Source organism: Prunus avium, chromosome 8 (genome assembly GCF_965620075.1).
Source record: "Prunus avium chromosome 8, drPruAviu1.hap1.1, whole genome shotgun sequence".
Lineage (NCBI taxonomy): Eukaryota > Viridiplantae > Streptophyta > Magnoliopsida > Rosales > Rosaceae > Prunus > Prunus avium.
This window is the reverse complement of record NC_142291.1, coordinates 30,179,398-30,199,650: the sequence shown is the minus strand read 5'-3', so window position 1 is coordinate 30,199,650 and position 20,253 is coordinate 30,179,398. Positions and strand designations below refer to the sequence as shown.

Here is a 20,253-nt window from a genome sequence, read left to right as displayed (position 1 = left end):
AGACCTCAGTGCAATTGGCAGTAGCCCACCAACTTGATGTGAGATTATATTTGTCCCATTCATAGACTTGTATCCAGCTACACAACCCCAATAATATGCAGCAATAACATGGAGGGCTAGTACTTTCATCATTTTACAAAACTAAAATGCTATGTGAATCTTTTTAATCTGAACCTGTTAGATTATAAGTTTATGAGTTTTCTTTTTTCTTTTTTGGTATATAGGGGGGCTAAAGCTCCAAACCAAAAAGAAACTAAACACAAACTAGACGAGGTCTATCAACACCTCAAACATCAGCAGCTAATATGGCACTAAGAAAAGCCGGAGCATAAAAAAACACATGGAGGCCAGGACCAAAATTATAACTCTTCGCAGTTAGGGCATCCGCAACACAGTTTTGATCACGGAAATATGAGTTTTCTTTTTTATTCTAGTTTTTTGATTGAATTAAGTTGGATTGTTTCTGAGAAGAATGAGATTAATTATTGTTTATTGCAAATTTTATTGAGGAGAGAGAATGATTTTTATTGGCATATTAAAGTTACCTAGAAAAATGGGGAGTTTAACAACAACAAAAAAAGAAAAGTGAGGAGTTCTATATTTTATTATTCATCAATTTGTAAGTTAAATAGTTGTCTGCCGCGCAAATCTCACGGCCTGGAGTTCCGGGCCGAGGGGATGTGCGTTAACACGCGGTTTCCTGCTTTTGGGTGCGGTGCGGTTGTGCGCGGGCGTGCCAGCACGATCTATCGTGCGTCGATGTGTTGATGAGTGTTGGATGAATAAGTGGTGCGCCTGTTTGATCTGTCTTCCTAGTCAAACGATTGTAGCCGAGAGAGGAACTGGTCTCGGCTGTTAGGTTCACGGCCTGAACTACAAGGCCGTTGAGTGATGGTGTTGGTGGTGGGTTTTGGGCGGTGCTCCGACGCGCTGCTCAGGGAGCGACGGTCGTGTGATATATGGGGTGAGTGAACGAACAACAAGGATGGTGCTCCGGCGCCTTGAAAATCAAGGGTCGTATGATATATTGATGAATGGATTTTCCTTACAATCTACCACTACTCCTAGAAAAGCAAGTAAAGATATTGAAAGTGCATTACAGGAAAAAATAAGTTGCTCCGTGGGAGGCTTTGCTTTGGTGTTGAACCCTTTGAATGTAGCTCGAGTCTTGTATTTATAGGAAGAGTCCCTGGATGAGTAATCGAGGCTGAATTTACGCATAGTGGAGTCTGATTAGCGCAAGTGGGCAGTCCAATCGACATTTGGGATCGTGAAGTATGGTGGTGTGACCCCAGAAATCCCGGTGAATCTCGACCGCCGCTCTTGATCGTGGGTTCTGAGCCTCTGGCCGTGGAGACGCATTTATGGCCTGGATAGCTGGTGAACCAATATCTCAGGCTGTCAGAATTCTTGTGAGAATGTCCATGTCTAATCACTCTGATCCTCATCACCAAATCCTGACTTCAGTCACTTCCCACCTTCCCTCATGCATTAAATGCTTCTTTGTGGCCAATGGGTTTGCTGCATTAAACAGGCACTACTTTATTAAATGAAGCCTGGGACCCTGCTGTCACGTGATGATTTGCCTTTAATGCCTTGACCGTGATTTTGTTCGGCCTGGGCCTGGGCCTGCGCTTGAGGCCGAGATGATAATGCCTTAGCATTTCTTCTTTTATCTTTTAGGAAGGCGAAGTACCCTGGCGAAACGCTGCGTTTCAGTTTTTACGAACAAGTGCCAGGGCCGAGAGAAAGGGCTCCTTCGGCCAGCTTATGGCCGTGATTCATCAGGCACAAACAATAGTGAAATCACATGTAATCTTAACCGTTGAAAGTGCTTGCATCCAAATATTATAAAATTGTGTCAAAACTTGTATCAAAAACATAGTACCACGGATCCGTCTCATATATATATATATATATATATATATATATATATATATTGATTCATCTATATTTATTACTTTAATCATTTATGTATTTAATTGTATATTCTTTTTTTGGTGAGAAAAAAGGTGGCAAAGGAGTCACCTCTCCGAGCCGGGCATGGGTGAAGGGAAAGCTCTCCCCATGGAGTTTATTTACACACCTTTGTGTGTGGTGCAGCCCATTCGAATTCTTTTTCATATAGTCTAAACTACAACATTTGGACTATATATATATATTGATTCATCTATATTTATTACTTTAATCATTTATGTATTTAATTGTATATTCTTTTTCATATAGTCTAAACTACAACATTTGGACTTTTAGATATAAGACGCATTTATTTGCTTCTTGAAAAGGCCTTTAATCTTTAATTTGATACTTATTTTTCTTTTCCTTTTCCTAATCCATCTATATGTAGTAAAGCACTATTCTAAGGGGGGTGTATTCAATTAGGATTCTAGAGCGTTTAAAAAGATTTTGTTTAAGTGCCAACTTTCATAGAACTTGATGGAACTTTAGAATTCGTATAGAACTTGATAGACTTTCAGAAGACTTATATATAATTTTTTAATTAACTTTCTTAAGATTTGTATGGCTTTTATTCCAGACTTCAAATTCAGAAATAGATAGAAGAAAAACAAATGGGAAAAGATCAGCTGACTGCCAGAGGAAAAAAAACTCAAATGTTTCATGTGTGAGACTTTTTTTGCCATCTTTGCCAAAGAAGTGCTCAAGTAGGCCTCCGTCTTCTACAGAAACTTTGAGCCTGTGGCCATCCTTGTTTTTTTTTTTGCTTTGAGATCTCATCAAAGCCATGACTTTATTAAACTCCTCCCTAACAATGTCTCTGTTAATAATACACGTAACAAATTATAAATAAAAAAAATAGATGGAAAGTATAAAAAGTAAAATTATTTTATATAGTAGCATTGCTGTCAATGTATCTAATGGTGATCCAATTTCAAGAGATGTTCTGATACTTGATTTGTACCAACATGAAATAAAAAGCCAAATTCATAATATCTTTTCCTCCAACAACATGAAATAAAATTATGTTTAACGAAAACCCTAGTAACGAGCATAAACTCTAACCCCAAACTATACCCTAATAACAAGAAAAACACGATGAAGAAAAATCATGGAAAAAGAAAACCCAACGAGGTATTGATCGAAGAAAAAATAGGGAGCATACCTTCACAGATGAAGGAAGGAAGCTATTCGTCATTTGTTGCAGAGAGAAAAGCTAGGGCGAGAGAAAAATGTCTAATGAAATACTTAGGGAAGAGGTTGGATTTATTATGGCCTTTGTTATTTATAGCTCTCCCCTTAAAACCTACGAAAATTTATCACTTAATGAAATCCTTCCAAATATATGACCTTTTGAATACACCTAGATTTGATTCAACTTTTTTATAATCCTAATTGAATACACCCATATTTGAATGGACTTTTTAAAAGTTCGTACAAGTCGGAATTGAATACACCCAGACTTGTAAAACCTCTTTTTAAACGCTTTATAATCCTAATTGAATACAACCCCCCTAACTTAACATCGAGTAGCGTACAAAATTTCTTAATAGTTAGTCATACCATGCGTTGCGTGCGGGTTTATATTGATTTAGTGTGCTTAGTTGGATTTGTCGTGTTGTTAACCTCGACCACACATATGGGTGGGCATTGGGAGCGGAAAATAGGAACACCAAACTAGATCGGATTAAAAAAAGGGAAAAAAAATTGGTTGACCAAAAAAGTCAACAAACTGAGTCCAAATTGGACCGAATCGGTTCAAACTGGTTTCAAATTTGATTTCACATAGCACCAAACCGAATCGGTTGTGTATAATTTTTTTTTATTACAAAATTATTTAAATCCAATGCTCCATTTTTAATTTTATAACTAATATTTTTCCAAGTCCAACTTCAAAACATCTCTCTTTGTATGAATTGGATCATTTGTTAATTTTTAAGCCAAAATAATAATTTTTTTTGTTAGCATTTGTATTTAAAAAATAATAATAATACAGTTCAAAACCAGAATCGATGAGAACCAAACAAGCCAATTTTTTTTAAAATTACACTAAGTAGTACCAATTTCAATTTGAGATGAGAACCGGACCGTACCCACCCCTACCCACACATGCTGGCAATGGCATGCATGATAGTTTTCATTTCAAAACCCTTAGAGATCATTTGTGGTTTGAAAATGAAAATCATAATTGCAAAAGTATTTCAAAGAACCAAGCTTTTTCATCCCAAATTCCTTGAACAAATAGTCATGCAATCTTTTCGTTCTTTTGGATAATTTCCTATCACAAATAGTCCTGTAATGCTTTTCGTTCTTCTGAAACATTTAAAATAAGAGAAATGTCCTTTTTTAATAAGGGAATTTTCCTTAATAAATGCAAATATTAAGAATTAAAATAATTAATCAAATATAAATAATAAGATAAATTTATACTTTTTTTTATTAAAAATTAAAAACAAATCAGATAATGGTCATATTTTTACCAAGGGACTAGTTATATATAATCATCCAAAACAAAATTTTTAAAAAAAAAAAAAAAAAAAGGGCCCAAGAATATAATGGGATATGGCCCTCGGGTCGTAGTCCAGGTCATGAAACGGAGCCCAGAGAAAGTTAGTATAAAACACGCCGAAGAAAACCTAGATGACAAAGAAAACCTTTCGCGTTGGAACTTGCAAATTGCAATACAGGTCTGTTCCCCAATGTGAAACCCTTAAATTTATGTATCGTATGTATATTTTATGATTCTTTGCCTACAATAATTTTCTCCCCTTCAATTGATTTTGACCCTCTGTTCTTTAATGTTCTTAACCAATCAATTCATCAATTCCCCAAACCCTAATCGATCCTTTGCATGTTAACTTTTCGTAAAAACCATCCAAGTCACAACGCATATCTTGATCTACTGGCTGGTGTTCGATGTTGTTTGTTGTTTCTAATTTGCAGAGATCAGTCGTAGTGAGAGTTTCGCCATGGCCGAAAGCTCTTGCAAGCTTGAAAATCATCTGGGTTTGTTTTCTTGTCTTTTTGTTTTTTGGGTTAATGATATAGGTTTTGCAATACCCATATGCCGATATCATGCATGGCCTTTTCATCTGTTTTCTTCTTTTGGCTTTGGATATTTTAGAAACGATGCGAGCAGAAGAGAACATTTCAGATCCAGCCCCAGTAAGAATTTTACTGAATCATATATGTTTACTTCCTTCTAGGCAGGCATTCAGTGGAATTTTATGTTCTAATTTGAGTCTTTATGCAGATGGTTGTGAAGAATGCTGCCGCTGCTGCTTCCCTGAGTGTCATTCCTGACATTAATAAGAAGAAGAAGAAGTTTGCTACTAATTCCTCTTGTGCTTTAATTCTCTTGATTCGTATTGCCACAATAATGGAACAAGAATATTGTTCGCCTTTTCATTTATTTATTTTTTAAGTTCAGGAAACCGTCAATAAAAACATCTCCGGTTAGAGCTATACTTTTAGACTATTGGAATATTAGTTACTTGGCGAAGCATGCGGTGAGAATTTCATTGAATTAAGTAGTTTTACTGCCTATGGCTATGTCATTCAGTGGAAATATATACTATGTTCTAACTTGAGCCTCATGCATCTGATTGTGCAGAAGGCTGCAAGCAATGAAATTCCTGGCTCTGATGGGAGGAAGTTAGTTGCAATTCCCTTGTGGTTTGATTATCTTTTTTTTTTTGGTACGGCTGTAGTGGAATAGGATTATGTCTTTTTCGCTTATGCTTTTGATTTATGTTCAGGGATCTGAGGGCTAGTACTGAAAAACATATAGACCCTTGGCGTTTGAGGGAGACGGACCCAGATTGGGTACCAGTAAGAATTTCACTGCATTAAATATGTTTACTTTGTATGGATGCATTCGATGGTTATACTTCGTTTTAATTTGAGCTTCCGTGCAGGTGGCTGTGGAGAAGGATGCAAGGAGTGATATTGCTGAGATTGACGTGAAGAAGTTAGTTGCCAATTCAATTCCCTTGTACTTTTAAGTATATCTTGATTTGATTTATTGCTACCATACCATGGAATAGAAATGTTCTCTTTTTGTTTGTGCTTTTGACACACACACACACACACACATATATATATATATATATATATGTATGTTTAGAAATCGTTCAGGAAAAACAGAAGATGTATATATGCTGTTGTGTTTTTGTTGTTGTGCATTTTAAAGTGTGCATGTAATTTATGCTTACATAGATTATAGATACGATGTATTCATGTGTTAAATTTGTGCATTTAGACGTACTTACGTTATTACCACAAAGTCAAACTACAAGTTCAATTTGTGTTGGTTATTAACGTTATCTCAATTGAAGATTTTGTTTATCTGACGGCAGGTACCTTGTCCCCAAGGATGCACTTCTTGGAGATTTTATTGCTTATGTTCGGATGTGGATCTTTCTAAGTAAAAAAAAACCTATATTTGTCTTCTTCAAAAACACTGTACCTCCCACAGGTGAGATGCGCATGCAACTCTTTTTTTAAAATAGGCATATATATATATATATATATATATAGTATCTTCGTTCCCAACTCTCCTTGTCTTTCAATGAATGTTACAGGTGCCTCTATGGGTTTAGTTGATGAGGAAAATAAGGATGATGATGGATTTCTTCACATGACCTACAGTGGGAATGATAACTTCAGCTACAGTGGGGACGTTGTGACCTGTTGATTATTTATAGTTTATCCTCTTGTGGGTTTAGGGTTGTTCAAATGGATCCTTTGCCCTCCATTACTGTTTTAATCAAGAAGAATTTTCAATTGATGGGGATCTTAACTTTGTTTTTAATAATTATTTTTAAATAGGAGATGGGGATCTTAATATAAATGAGTTTTACGCATAAATTTATCAAAGGTAGCTCCTGCGATAGGAGAAATTATATAATACTACGTTAGTATGGCCATGTGGTAGTTGTTTGTTTAATAACTCTACTTCAAATTTAAATCAATATATATGAAATTACTTGTCTTGTCCGTCCTTTTTGACAAGAATGTCCAACAACCAATTTATTGTAAAATGAATGGTATATGAGGAAATATTGAGCCGCATGTAAAGTAAATGAGACACAATATTTAACGAGGTTTAGTCATGCCTACGTCTTCGGAGAGCAGCTACAATAACTTTTGAGATTTTCTATTTAAAACTCGTACTACTCTTTGTTCACCCCAATACTTAAATCATTAAGCTGTAAGTTTTATTATGGAAAAAGACAAAAAAGGTCATCCAACTTAATAATTAGCCCTAGTACATCTATACAGACACCCCACCACTCTTCATATTAAGTTTTAGAAAAATACAATCTCATCTACATCCTATTTAAATTGGATCAGGACATAGGTAAAGTATAAATTGGATCAAATCAGGACAAACTCTTCTACAAACTCCTCTACTTGGAGAGAGGTAAAGTTGTTCTTTTACTCTAGAAAGTATTAAATTTCGGGTTTGGGGTTTCATTTGTTTGTTTTTTTTTTCTGCTGGGAACAAAGAAAATTGTGGGGTTTAAATAGAAAATCTCTTTTATTTCTTATTTTTTCAGTTTGGGATGTATTTAAGGATAGTTTGGGAAGATAGTGGGGTTTTCTTAGAAATTGTGAAAATTTAAATTAAAAGATGGGGTGAACTAAGAGAAGTGTGAAGTTTAAATAGAAAATCTCTAACTTTTCTACTATGTAAAATAATAGGGCTACATCTTTAGTGTTTACAATCTTTGTGGCTAACTGATTTTTCTCTTTGCTCTCTTTTCTCTCCTTTCATTGTTCTTTCTTTCTCCCTTCCTCTCTGTCTGGGCTCTCACTTTCTTCTCTAATGGTTGGTGTCGAATTACAATGAAGGGAGGAAGTCCATTTATAGGCGAAGCCTCCTGTGGATGTGCAATTATTTCTTCCAATATATGGACTCCACTTCTACAACACCTTCATCATCACTTTACCCAACAAGTCTTCAAATGAATAGTTAGTGGGCTCCATCACATTCTTTACAACACAATTTGTTTTGTCAGAACAAATTTAAGTGGTGCATTAAAGCCCTTCAAGTCCCCAACATCATAACCGTAAATTTTGCTCCTGCTCTGAACTCTGCAATCTGCATAAGAAAAACAGAGAAGAGACAGAGGCCTTCATAGTTGCTTGTTCTTATTCTTTTCTCTTCCTTGTTCAACTCAAATCATGAGCAACGAAGAATTAGCCTATGATTTCTCTCCACTGATTAAAGTATACAAAGATGGTCGAGTTGAAAGACTCAGAGGCACAGACATAGTTCCTCCATCAACAGATCCCAAAACTGGCGTCCAATCAAAAGACGTTGTGATCTCACAAGAACCAGCCATATCTGCAAGGCTTTACATCCCAAAATCCAGCACCGCCACCACCACCAAAAGCGCATCCCAAACCAAACTCCCTCTTCTCATTTACTTTCATGGAGGCGGCTTCTGCATTCGAAGTTCATCTTCTCCCACACATCACAACTACCTCAACGCCTTAGTCTCTGACGCCAATGTTGTTGCCGTCTCTGTTGACTATAGGCTTGTCCCAGAGCACCCTCTGCCGGCTGCTTATGATGATTCATGGGCTGCTCTCAAATGGGTTGCCTCCCATTCCGATGGAAACGGCTCTGAAGATTGGATAAATAGATTTGCAGATTTCCAACGAGTGTTTTTCGCTGGGAACAGTGCCGGGGCTAATATAACGCACAACATGGCTGTGAAATTGGGGTGTGAGGGATTGGTTGGTGTTAAGTTGATTGGGATTGTTTTGGTGCATCCATACTTTTGGGGCACAGAGCCGGTTGGGGCAGAGTTAACTACTCCGGCAGCTGCAAGAGAGTATATGGCTGGTGTGTGGCGTTTTGCCTGCCCTTCGACTAGTGGATCCGACGACCCGCTTATAAACCCGGCTAAGGATCCGAAATTGGGTAAATTGGGTTGTGAGAAAGTGCTGGTTTGTGTTGCTGAGAAAGATGTGTTGAAAGATAGAGGATGGCATTATAGTGAGACACTGAAAAAGAGTGGGTGGAATGGGGCTGTGGAGGTCATAGAAGCAGCGGGGGAGGGGCATTCGTTCCATTTGGAAGATCCAACTTGTGACAATGCTGTGGCCATGGAGAAAAAGATTGTTGCTTTCTTGAATTAGAATAATTTGCCTGAAACTTTGGTGTGCTTAGTAATATGACCATAGCCTCTAAGCCAGGTTAGTAGTTGTACTTCTTTGTTGTGTTCTTTTCTTCATCTGGTTTATGCCTTTATGTTTTATGTATGTTTCTTGCTTAAAAAAAATAAAACAGCTGATGTGAAATATGAATTTCTTTTTCTTTTTTTTTCCTGCAAAACCGTTTTATACCTAATTTAGAGAAGCTAGGTGTTATGATATGCACCAAAAAAAGATTGGGTGATCAAACAAGTATGATTATGATTGGTGTTGTTTTTCTTTCTTCTGTAAATTTAAGTATGTGGGATCTGACTTGCTTGGATAGATTGCACTTTGTCATGTTTATCAGAGAAAGAGGGGATATTTTGAACTCTCAAACTTTAATGTAAGAAAGAGGTGAACCACACAAATCATTCTCACCTCCTAGGATATAAGAGCATCTCCAGCAGACTCTCTATCCTCTCATTCCTAGCTATTTTGGCTAAAAAGAAGGAAAATCCTCCTTTAAGCAGACTCCATACTGGGCTCTCTATTTTGGAGAACCAACTTTTGGCTCTTTATCTAGCAAGGAGGAGAGAGAAAAAGAGGGAGAGAGATAGAGACATTTGGGAGGTTGGTGGGGTTGGGTCTCTACTTTTATTTTTTATTATTATTTTTTTGATCAAATAGAAAGATTCATTCAACCGTAGCACCAACCAATGATAACGTTTACAAATGAATGGAGAGCGTTAGTGTGGCCTCATTAAAACATTGCCATCCAAAACCCCCAATGGGGGAAAATCCGGTCAAGGAAAAAGAGTACCACCGCATCTCAAAAACAAACAATGAATTACACCATAGCTATATCCTTATCTAAAAGAATGCTTAACCATGGAGGAGCACGGTCTTTCCAAAAAAGGCGAGATCTCACTCTCAACCCATGCTGAGAAACATTGCTGAAGGAAACACCTTTTAAGTGGTTTGCTATAATAACTTTCTAGCTATTTTAACTAAAATTTGGAGACTTTCCTGGAGATGTTCTAATGGCGATCAGTCAAATGTGCCTACTGGCTTTTGCAAACACGTGTTTTGTGTAAGACCTATAAGGGCCACTACTTTGGCCAGGATTGCACCAATATTGTTAAAAGCTTAACCAGGTTCGTTAAGACCATCGAACCTTTTTGGGGTGAGATTTTAACTCAAAAAGGCATAAGTAAAATTAGTAGTAATTACCTATTTTTAAGTTGTAAATTTTTGTGACACCCCATCCATAACTTGTATCGAGCAACATAACGCCCAAGATATGCAACAGTAGTGTGATCATACAATAAATAATCTCCGTAGATACGTTGTGGGTAGTCAACCTTGTGATATGTTTGGAATTTCTGCATTGTCAAGTATTGATGAAGCATACGAAATCTAAACAAAGGGGAACTTTCAAGTTTTAGTTTGCTACTCAAACACAAAATCTCTATGTTCGGAAATGGGGTTACATTGACAACACATTATCTTAAAAGATAAAAGAAAAAAATGAAATAATATAGGAAATACGCATTCAGTTTAACCAAATCAAGTTCTTCTTCTTCGCATTGGCTCTCTGCATTTCAAGAACCTAAACAACAATGGCAACAAGATCAACAATATTAAAAAAGTTGTATATATCTATACTAAAGAACTCAGTGATTCAAGGCTCAAACTGCACTACTTTAGTAATTTTTCTTTGGCCTAGATAGATCCAATGATTCCTTCTAGCACCCTTTTTTTTTTTACTTCCAATTTTTATAAATATGCTTTTATATACTTTGTTTTCTTATTTGGGAAAAGAGACCAATTGTATTCTCTGATCTTAGGTGTGATACATATTGTGCCAAACATATGAGAATTGAGATGAGCAAGAAAAACTTGATACGCCACCCATTCGTACAGAGAAAACCTTTACTTCCTTTTCAACTATTCTCAAAGGTTGTTTTTGTTCTCTCTTTTATTATGTGGCAAGTCATGGGAAATCTTTTACAATCTTTTATTCATTGAGCATTTAAGTTCCGTTTGAAATAATTAAGAAATGATTGCCTCATTCCAACTTAGAGGGAGAGAGACAGTCTTCCTCTTCAACTTAATTGGTACTCATTTAAGAAAACAAAGTTGGTTTGTGAATTTTGATCTCTTCTCATTTCCAAGTATGGATATGATTTGTGTTGGTTTTCTTTGTTTAGTAATTTTTTTTTAAAGGATTTTTTTTTATTATTGAGAATGGTGATAGTATACTAAACTCACATATACTACAAGGATGTTAGGACTCGAACCCTGAACCTTTCCTGAGAGAGCAATTACTCCAAACCACTACATTAGTGAATTCTTTGTCTTTCTTTACGTATGAGAGATCAACTAGATTGCTGGTTTGTAACTTTGGTACTCGATAGCAAACAATCTCATATAATCTTGATATGACATAAATAAAGCTCTACGTCAAAATCAAATATCTGAAAGGACTTCTCTGTCCTTCTATTTGCCAAAACTAGATGCATTAAGGAAGGCAAAAATGTCCAACAACAACCAATTTGTATTTTTTAGAATTAATTTAAATGGTGCATAAAAGCCCATCAAGTCCTCAACGCACAACCATGGTCTTAAATATCGATAATATCCCCGATATTATCCCGATAATATCTGATTTTTGGGGGTCCGATATTTTAACAACTAACCATATAGTTATCGTCAATATATCGATATTATCCCGATAATATCGGAAAGATATTTTCAACACTTTTATGAATGATTTGGTCAATATATCGAGATATTATCGATAATATCCCGATAATATCCCGATATGAAACTCAAAAAATGTAGAGAATTGAAGTAGCTCATTGAACTGATTTGGGCACTCTACGGAAAGCATGTCTCCTAGAGTAATACAAAAGTAGCTCATTGAGCTAATAAACAAAGCATGTCTAGCCGACAGAATGCTCACATGCTTTTACAAAATGGATAAAATATAAAACTTAGCTTTGGATTCCTGGCTTGGTTTACAAAATGGATAAAATATAAAACTCACCAACGTTTTTTCAACTTACATTACTTACCCTACCATTCAACCACTCACCTGCTTTTACGGGCAGGACCAGGAATTGGTGCCATAGGGAAGAACTATACTCGTAGAGAAAGAGGCAAGGGGACATTGTCAAGTCAAGAAGATGACTCGTTATCTATAACTTCGGACTCTGTTGGAGTAGGAAGTAGTAACTATGGTTATACTCATAACCAACCATTTCCCTACCCTTCATATCCCATTCCTGTTGGGATGGAATCAAGTGACACATGGAAAGAATTCGAGACTCAATCTTCAAATGATTTTGCTTATGGACAACGTCAACCAATCTCGGATCCATATGGGTGGCATGTTAACAATTATATGGAAAACTATTTTGGGGATTTATCATTTGATGACTACTCTTCAAAATATACTTACTCTACACATAGAGATGATGAAGATAGTGAAAATTTTGAACCTCATAGGAACTCTATGTGGTACTAAGTCACTCATGTATCTTACCATGCAATGTATAAAGTGTAAAATATTGTAGTAATTCATTATATATAAATGATTATGGTGTGTTTAATCTTCTTTCATTAATTACTACATATTTCTACACTTACGGTGTTTGCCAGTTTGCTATATAATCAACTTAAATCAATTAAATCCATCATGCAATGCATTTCCTTCCAATTTTTTGTGATAAACTAATAGATAATTGACTAAATAAACATCCTACAAAGTTTCAATAAAAATTTCCAAGTTTTTCTTACAATTTCCGTGGTTTTTATTCAATTTTTTCCGATACCGATAATATCCCGATATTTCCTGCGATATTTCCGTATTTTTTGACTTCCGATACTTCCGATACCTCCGATATTTAAGACCATGCGCACAACCATACATTTTGCTACGACTCTCCACTCTGCTATCTGCATAAGAAATACAGAGAGAGAGAGAGAGAGAGAGAGAGAGAGAGAGAGAGAGAGAGAGAGAGAGAGAGAGAGAGAGAGAGAGAGAGAGAGAGAGAGAGAGAGAGAGAGAGAGAGAGAGAGAGAGAGAGAGAGGCCTCCATTATTGTTTGCTCTTATACTCTTCTCTTCATTCTTCAACCGAAATCATGAGCAATGAAGAATTAGCCTACGATTTCTCTCCAGCGCTTAAAGTATACAAAGATGGTCGAGTTGAAAGACTTAGAGGCACAGACATAGCTCCTCCATCAACAGATCCCAAAACTGGCGTCCAATCAAAAGACGTTGTGATCTCACAAGAACCAGCCATATCTGCAAGGCTTTACATCCCAAAATCCACCACCACAAGCTCACCCCAAACCAAACTCCCTCTTCTCGTTTACTTCCATGGAGGCGCCTTCTGCATTGAAAGTTCATCTTCTCCCACATATCACAACTACCTCAACGCCTTAGTCTCCGAGGCCAATGTTGTTGCAGTCTCTGTTGACTATAGGCTTGCCCCAGAGCACCCTCTGCCTGCTGCTTACGAAGATTCATGGGCTGCTCTCAAATGGGTTGCTTCCCATTCTGATGGAAACGGCTCTGATGATTGGCTAAACAGTTTTGCAGATTTCCAGCGTGTGTTTTTCGCTGGGGACAGTGCAGGGGGTAATTTAGCACACAACATGGCTTTGAAAGTGGGGTGTGAGGGATTGGCTGGTGTTAATCTGATTGGGATAGTGTTGGTGCATCCTTACTTTTGGGGCACAGAGCCAGTTGGGGAAGAGTCAACTGCCCCTGCAGCTGGAAGAGAGTTCATTTCTGCTTTGTGGCGTTTTACTTACCCTTCAACTAGGGGATCCGATGACCCCTTTTTCAACCCGGGTAAGGATTCGAAGTTGGGGGAATTGGGTTGTGTGAAAGTGCTGGTTTTTGTTGCTGAGAAAGATATCTTGAAAGATAGAGGAGTGTATTACAGTGAGATACTGAGAAAGAGTGGGTGGAAAGGTGTTGTGGAGCTCATAGAAGCAACGGGGGAGGGCCATGTGTTCCATTTGGAAGATCCAACTTGTGACAATGCTGTGGCCCTGGAGAAAAAGATTCTTGCTTTCTTGAATTAGAATAATTTGCCTGAGACTTTGGTGTGCTTAGTAATATGACCATAGCCTCTAAGCCAGGTTTGTGGTTGTACTTCTTTGTTTTTTTTTTTTTTGGTCGAAGGTTGTACTTCTTTGTTGGGTTCTTCTTTTCTTCATCTGTTTTATGCCTTGGATTATGCTTTATGTATGGTTTTTGCTTAAATAAATAAAACATCTGATGTGAAATATGATTGGTGTTGGTGTTGGTTTTCTTTCTTCTGTAAATATTAAGCATGAGAGATCAAATGGTTTGGATAGATTGCTGGTTGTACTTTGTTATGTTTATCAGAAAAAGAGGGGCTATTTTGAACATAAACTTTATGAAAGAAAAAGGTGAGCCACACAAGTCATTCTCAGCCCCTTGGATATACTGGCGATCAGTCAAACGTGCCTGCTGGGTATATCCATGGCCCTTGCAAAAACGTGTTTTGTATAACAGACCTGTAGGGCCCACTAATTTGGTCAAGACCTCAGTGCAATTGGCAGTAGCCCACGTACTTGATGTGAGATTATATTTGTCCATTCATGACTTGTATCCAGCTACACAACTCCAATAATATGCAGCAATAGCATGATCATATCTGTGTTCGGAAATGGGTTTGTTCAAATGGATCCTTTGCCCTCCATGACCTCCACAGCCCCCTGCTCAGTGCAATACGATCCCGTTTGCTTCGACACATCCTGCTCAGCAACACGAGAACCAGAACTCTCTCTCAGCCGTCCCATGGAACCTCAAGTCATTATGTCTAAAGTTTCTATTCGAAATTATTTCACAACCACATATATACACATTTCAAGTAGGATATTTCTTATAAGATAAAAACTAAATTAGAGATCCATAGACCATATAATTAGAATATTAAACGCAGACCTTATGGAACAAATACAGAGTGTTTAACATTATGGAACAAATATAATACCAGTAAAAAAGAAAACTACACATTGTATTAAACCTATATAACCATGCATGTGAATAAGTACTTCAATTTTATATTTTGTTTTTGTTTTACGATTTGAATCAAATCTCTGCTCAATTTTCTTTGAACAAGTTTTGCTCAAAACTAATAAGAATCCCTCTAGGTCTCATAGGTTTCTCTTTTTTTCTCTTTTTTGTCGATGCAATCTTTGGAACTCTTCTTCCTCTAGGCATAACTGTTTTAATCAAGAAGAATTTTCAATTGATGGGGATCTTAACTTATTTATTTATTATTTTTTTTTAAAGTAAGAGATGGGGATATTAACTTAGATGAGTTTTATTCATATATATTTATTAAAGGTAGCTCCTACGATAAGAGAAATTATATAATACTACAGTAGTATGACCACGTGGTAGTATTTTGTTTAATAATTTACTTCAAATTAAAATCAATATATCTGAAATGACTTGTCTTGTCTGTCCTTTTTGACAAAAATGTCCAACAACAACCAATTTTTTGAGCTGTTGTAAAGTAAATGAGACATAATATTTAACGAGGTTCAGTCATGCCTACGTCCTCTGAGAGCAGCAGTAGTAACTTTTTCACTATGTAAAATAATAGGACTACAACTTTAGTGTTTACAATCTTTGTGGCTAACTGATCTCTCTTTTCTTCTTCCTTCCTTCCACCCCATTCTTTACAACACAATTTGTTTTGTTAGAACAAATTTAAGTGGTGCATTAAAGCCCTTCAAGTCCCCAACATAACCGTAAATTTTGCTCCTGCTCTGAACTCTGCAATCTGCATAAGAAAAACAGAGAAGAAATAAGAGGCCTCCATAGTTGCTTGTTCTTACTCTCTTCTCTTCCTTGTTCAACTCAAATCATGAGCAACGAAGAATTAGCCTATGATTTCTCTCCGATGATTAAAGTATACAAAGATGGTCGAGTTGAAAGACTCAAAGACACAGACAGAGTTCCTCCATCAACAGATCCCAAAACTGGCGTTCAATCAAAAGACGTTGTGATCTCACAAGAACTAGCCGTATCTGCAAGGCTTTACATCCCAAAATCCACCACAAGCGCACCCCAAACCAAACTCGCTCTTCTCATTTACTTTCATGGAGGCGGCTTCTGCGTTCGAAGTTCATCTTCTCGCACACATCACAACTACCTCAACGCCTTAGTCTCTGAGGCCAATGTTGTTGCCGTCTCTGTTGACTATAGGCTTGTCCCAGAGCACCCTCTGCCGGCTGCTTACGATGATTCATGGGCTGCTCTCAAATGGGTTGCCTCCCATTCCGATGGAAACGGCTCTGAAGATTGGCTAAATAGATTTGCAGATTTCCAACGAGTGTTTTTCGCTGGGAACAGTGCTGGGGCTAATATAACGCACAACATGGCTGTGAAATTGGGGTGTGAGGAATTGGTTGGTGTTAAGTTGATTGGGATTGTTTTGGTGCATCCGTACTTTTGGGGCACAGAGCCAGTTGGGGAAGAGTTAACTATTCCTGCAGCTACAAGAGAGTATATGGCTGCTGTGTGGCGTTTTGCTTGCCCTTCGACTAGTGGATCCGACGACCCGCTTATAAACCCAGGTAAGGATCCGAAATTGGGGAAATTGGGTTGTGAGAAAGTGCTGGTTTGTGTTGCTGAGAAAGATGGGTTGAAAGATAGAGGATGGCATTATAGTGAGACACTGAAAAAGAGTGGGTGGAATGGGGCTGTGGAGGTCATAGAAGCAGCGGGGGAGGGGCATTCGTTCCATTTGGAAGATCCAACTTGTGACAATGCTGTGGCCATGGAGAAAAAGATTGTTGCTTTCTTGAATTAGAATAATTTGCCTGAAACTTTGGTGTGCTTAGTAATATGACCATACCCTCTAAGCCAGGTTAGTGGTTCTTCTTCTTTGTTGTGTTCTTCTTTTCTTCATCTGTTTTATGCCTTGTATTATGTTTTATGTATGTTTCTTGCTTAAAAAAAATAAAACATCTGATGTGAAATATGAATTTTTATTTTTATTTTCCTGCAAAACCATTTTATACCTAATTTAGAGAAGCTAGGTATTATGATATGCACCAAAAAAAGATTGGGTGATCAAACAAGTATGATTATGATTTTTGTTCTTTTCCTTTCTTCTGTAAATTTAAGTATGTGTGATCTGACTGGCTTGGATAGATTGCACTTTGTCATGTTTATCAGAGAAAGAGGGGATATTTTGAACTCTCAAACTTTAATGTAAGAAAGAGGTGAACCACACAAGTCATTCTCACCTCCTAGGATATAAGAGCATCTCCAGCAGACTCTCTATCCTCTCATTCCTAACTACTTTGGCTAAAAAGAAGGAAAATCCTCCTTCCAACTCTATTTTGGAGAACCAACTTTTGGCTCTTTACATCTAGCAAGGTGGAGAGAGAATTTGGCTAGGAGGAGACAGATAGAGACATTTGGGAGGTTGGTGGGGGTTGAGTTTCTACTTTTATTTTTAATATATTTGATTTGCAAGAGAAAGAGAAAACAATATAAAAAAATTCAGATTAGACAAAATAGAGGATATTGCTGTCAGATTTGCTGTGAGAGAAAGCAGTTTGGCGTTTGGTAAACTTTTTGTTAAAAGTGTTGTTGGTATTGATTCCCGTATAATCAAAAAATGATTGCCACATAATCATCAAACCCAGGGCCTCTTCGAAATTGATTCCTGCATAATCAGAATATGAAAGCACCTCATTAGCTGCTTTCCCTTATAGCTTTCTCTCACAGCAATTTTTAACACTAAGTGATTTTCTCATAGTTTACCAAACGGGCTGGGCTTCCCAATTTTTTTTAAAAATCACTTATCACCCCAAATAAGCAATGCTAAACTAGCACTAAGGGCCAGTTTGGCATTGCTGTGTTGTGAAAATAATCGCTGTCAGACTTGCTGTGAGAGAAATCAGCTATGAAAGAAAGCAGTTTGGCGTTTGGTAAACTTTTTGTTAAGAGTGTTGTTGGTACTAATTCCCGTATAATCATTAAACCTAGCGCCTCTTCGAAACTGATTCCTGCATAATCAGAAAATGAAAGCACCTCATTAGCTGCTTTCCCTTATAGCTTTCTCTCACATGAATTTTTAACAATAAGTGATTTTCTCATAGTTTACCAAACAGGCTGGGCTTCTCAAAATTTAAAAAAAATCACTTATTACCCCAAATAAGCAATGCCAAACTAAGTGGTTTGCTATAATAGCTTTCTAGCTTCTTTTTTTTCTTTTTTTTTGTTATGGTCAAAGTGAAATTCATTAGATAAGAAAATTATGGTAGATAACCAAATGACATAGGATCAGAAACACAATCCCACGGCAAAAGCCCAACCACACACAATAAACAAGATCCAACAAAATGAAAAAAGTAACAAAAGCCCACGCCAGAGCAAACAAAAGCCCAACAAAACAAACAAACTAGGGCCAACAAAATAACAAACAAACCTAAAAAAACCCTAGCCGCCACCATATGGAGGGAGAACCACCAATCTGCACCAGCACCGAAGTAACCCAGCAACTCCACCATCAAGATAGCACCAAGAACAAAGAACATAGGAACTCGGAGAGATGTCTTGGGAGGATGTATACAGCCTCCAGCGACCGATAAGCGACAAAAGCGCTTTAAGGAGATTCCAAAATCACACTCCAACAGATGCCAACATGGAGCCATGGATCTGAAGAGGATGACACAGTAGAGCGGAAGAGGTTGCGAGAATTCGAGCCGAGGAGGGAGCGATCCAAGATCTGAGTTTTGGGACAAGGAAAGGAAGAGGAGATGGGGAAAAAAGAGGAAAACAACACTGGCTATGGAAAAGGACGGATAAGAACCACCAGATATGAGCATAAAGCCCAAGCAAAATCACCAACAGAGGGTGAGGAGACTCTCAAACAGAGAGGGTGCAAACCAAAACGCAAGAGAGAGGGCAGAGAGAAAAGTCGACCCTCATTACAAGAGTTTATTTATTCATATAATAAAGGCAGTAACTCTGAGTTGCAAGTGCTGCAATATCCTCCCATCCCACTGGGACTGGCTCTCTATTTGCGGCGGAGGTCTCTGAAATAAGCTTTTGGGTTAGCCTGAAAATCACCCCTTAAGATTTGGTCACCTCTGCCCGGAGCTTTCATCGTCTTCCTCCTCTGCCCTGAAGCTGAAACAAGTCCATATAAAACATAGGCCAGCAGAGCCATTCCTGCCACAGCGGCAGCTGCAATTACACCATTGGACACTTCCTTGATGCTCCAAGAGCCTTCCCTGCTTTCATTAGCTCCCATTTTTTTACTTCAAATTTCAAACTAGGTGATTTTGTAACTTCGTTTGGGGACGGTGCGTGGCTATAGATATAAAGAATGGAAAGCAGCTTATGCAAAGTCTTGCTTTTCGTACAAATCCCAATCAGTCAAATGTGCCTATTGGCTTTTGCAAACACGCATTTTGTGTAAGACCTGTACGGGCCACTACTGTGGCCAGGATTGCACCGATATTGTCAAAAGCTTAACTAGGTTCGTTAAGACCATCGAACCTATTCAGGGTGAGATTTTAACTCAAAAAGGCATTTTTATCAAAAATAGCCAAAATTTACCCTTTACTTTCAAAAATGCCAGTTTTTATAAAATCTTTCAAATATAGCCAAAAACTTACATAAATAGACACAAATGCCCTTAAAAATTAAAACCCATGTAAACTTAAAAAGAAAGCTCATGTACAAGTTAGCAGTTTGCTATTGGACCTTTCAGCAGTAGGGACCATGAAGAATATGATATTTCCTGTACTTACTGCAATTCACTATTGGATATTAGAAGTAATTGTTCTTTTCTCTAATGATTTTAAACAGGATGTTGAGTTTGAATATGCTAATGGAAAAAAACAAGTCTGTGGATCAACATCTACAAAGACATCCCATGCTGTCGAGGTCCACAATCTCTCTGAGAGGGTCCGTACTTTAGCTTGAACTATAGCTTCGCTGATAAAACAAGTTGTTCACCTTCCTTCTCAGATGACGTTATTTCTCTTGAATCTATGTGCAGAGACGTCGAGATAGGATAAATGAAAAGATATGTTATCAAAGTATTGAATCTATGTGCAAAGATTTTAACCT

At 37.4% G+C, this 20,253-nt stretch overlaps 1 protein-coding gene and 3 pseudogenes across 4 annotated transcripts; all 4 read left to right on the top strand.

The window, feature by feature from the left end:
• Positions 1-4,555: 4,555 nt before the first annotated feature.
• LOC110767886 (autophagy-related protein 8-like) lies at positions 4,556-6,942 on the top strand. Of its 2 annotated transcripts, none has more exons than XM_021971553.2 (10): positions 4,556-4,643; positions 4,900-4,962; positions 5,081-5,121; positions 5,210-5,280; positions 5,387-5,465; positions 5,570-5,610; positions 5,715-5,781; positions 5,874-5,926; positions 6,315-6,433; positions 6,540-6,942. In XM_021971553.2, exons 2-10 carry the CDS (start codon positions 4,926-4,928, stop codon positions 6,650-6,652), a joined length of 621 nt encoding a protein of 206 aa, XP_021827245.1. In that variant the 5' UTR covers positions 4,556-4,643; positions 4,900-4,925; the 3' UTR covers positions 6,653-6,942. The 2 variants fall into 2 exon arrangements, with proteins under 2 accessions (XP_021827245.1, XP_021827244.1); XM_021971552.2 differs by having other exon boundaries at positions 5,715-5,787; positions 6,540-6,937.
• An 886-nt stretch (positions 6,943-7,828) lies between these two features.
• On the top strand, positions 7,829-9,288 carry LOC110767885 (putative carboxylesterase 13 pseudogene; annotated as a pseudogene).
• A 3,845-nt stretch (positions 9,289-13,133) lies between these two features.
• On the top strand, positions 13,134-14,421 carry LOC110767900 (putative carboxylesterase 12 pseudogene; annotated as a pseudogene).
• Positions 14,422-15,787: 1,366 nt separating this feature from the next.
• Positions 15,788-20,218, top strand: LOC110767901 (putative carboxylesterase 13 pseudogene; annotated as a pseudogene). Of its 2 annotated transcripts, XR_015826338.1 has the most exons (2): positions 15,788-17,029; positions 19,990-20,218. The product of XR_015826338.1 is annotated as a putative carboxylesterase 13 pseudogene, transcript variant X2 (transcript). The 2 variants fall into 2 exon arrangements; XR_015826337.1 differs by lacking the exon at positions 19,990-20,218 and having other exon boundaries at positions 15,788-18,929.
• The last annotated feature ends 35 nt before the right edge of the window (positions 20,219-20,253 follow it).

Coding starts and splice junctions, on each gene's coding strand:
- LOC110767886 (XM_021971552.2), top strand. CDS start 4,926: ATGGCCGAAAGCTCTTGCAAGCTTGAAAATCATCTGG. Junction 5,281..5,386: donor ATTAATAAGAAGAAGAAGAA/GTTTGCTACTAA, acceptor TTTTAAGTTCAG/GAAACCGTCAATAAAAACAT. Junction 5,466..5,569: donor GTTACTTGGCGAAGCATGCG/GTGAGAATTTCA, acceptor CTGATTGTGCAG/AAGGCTGCAAGCAATGAAAT.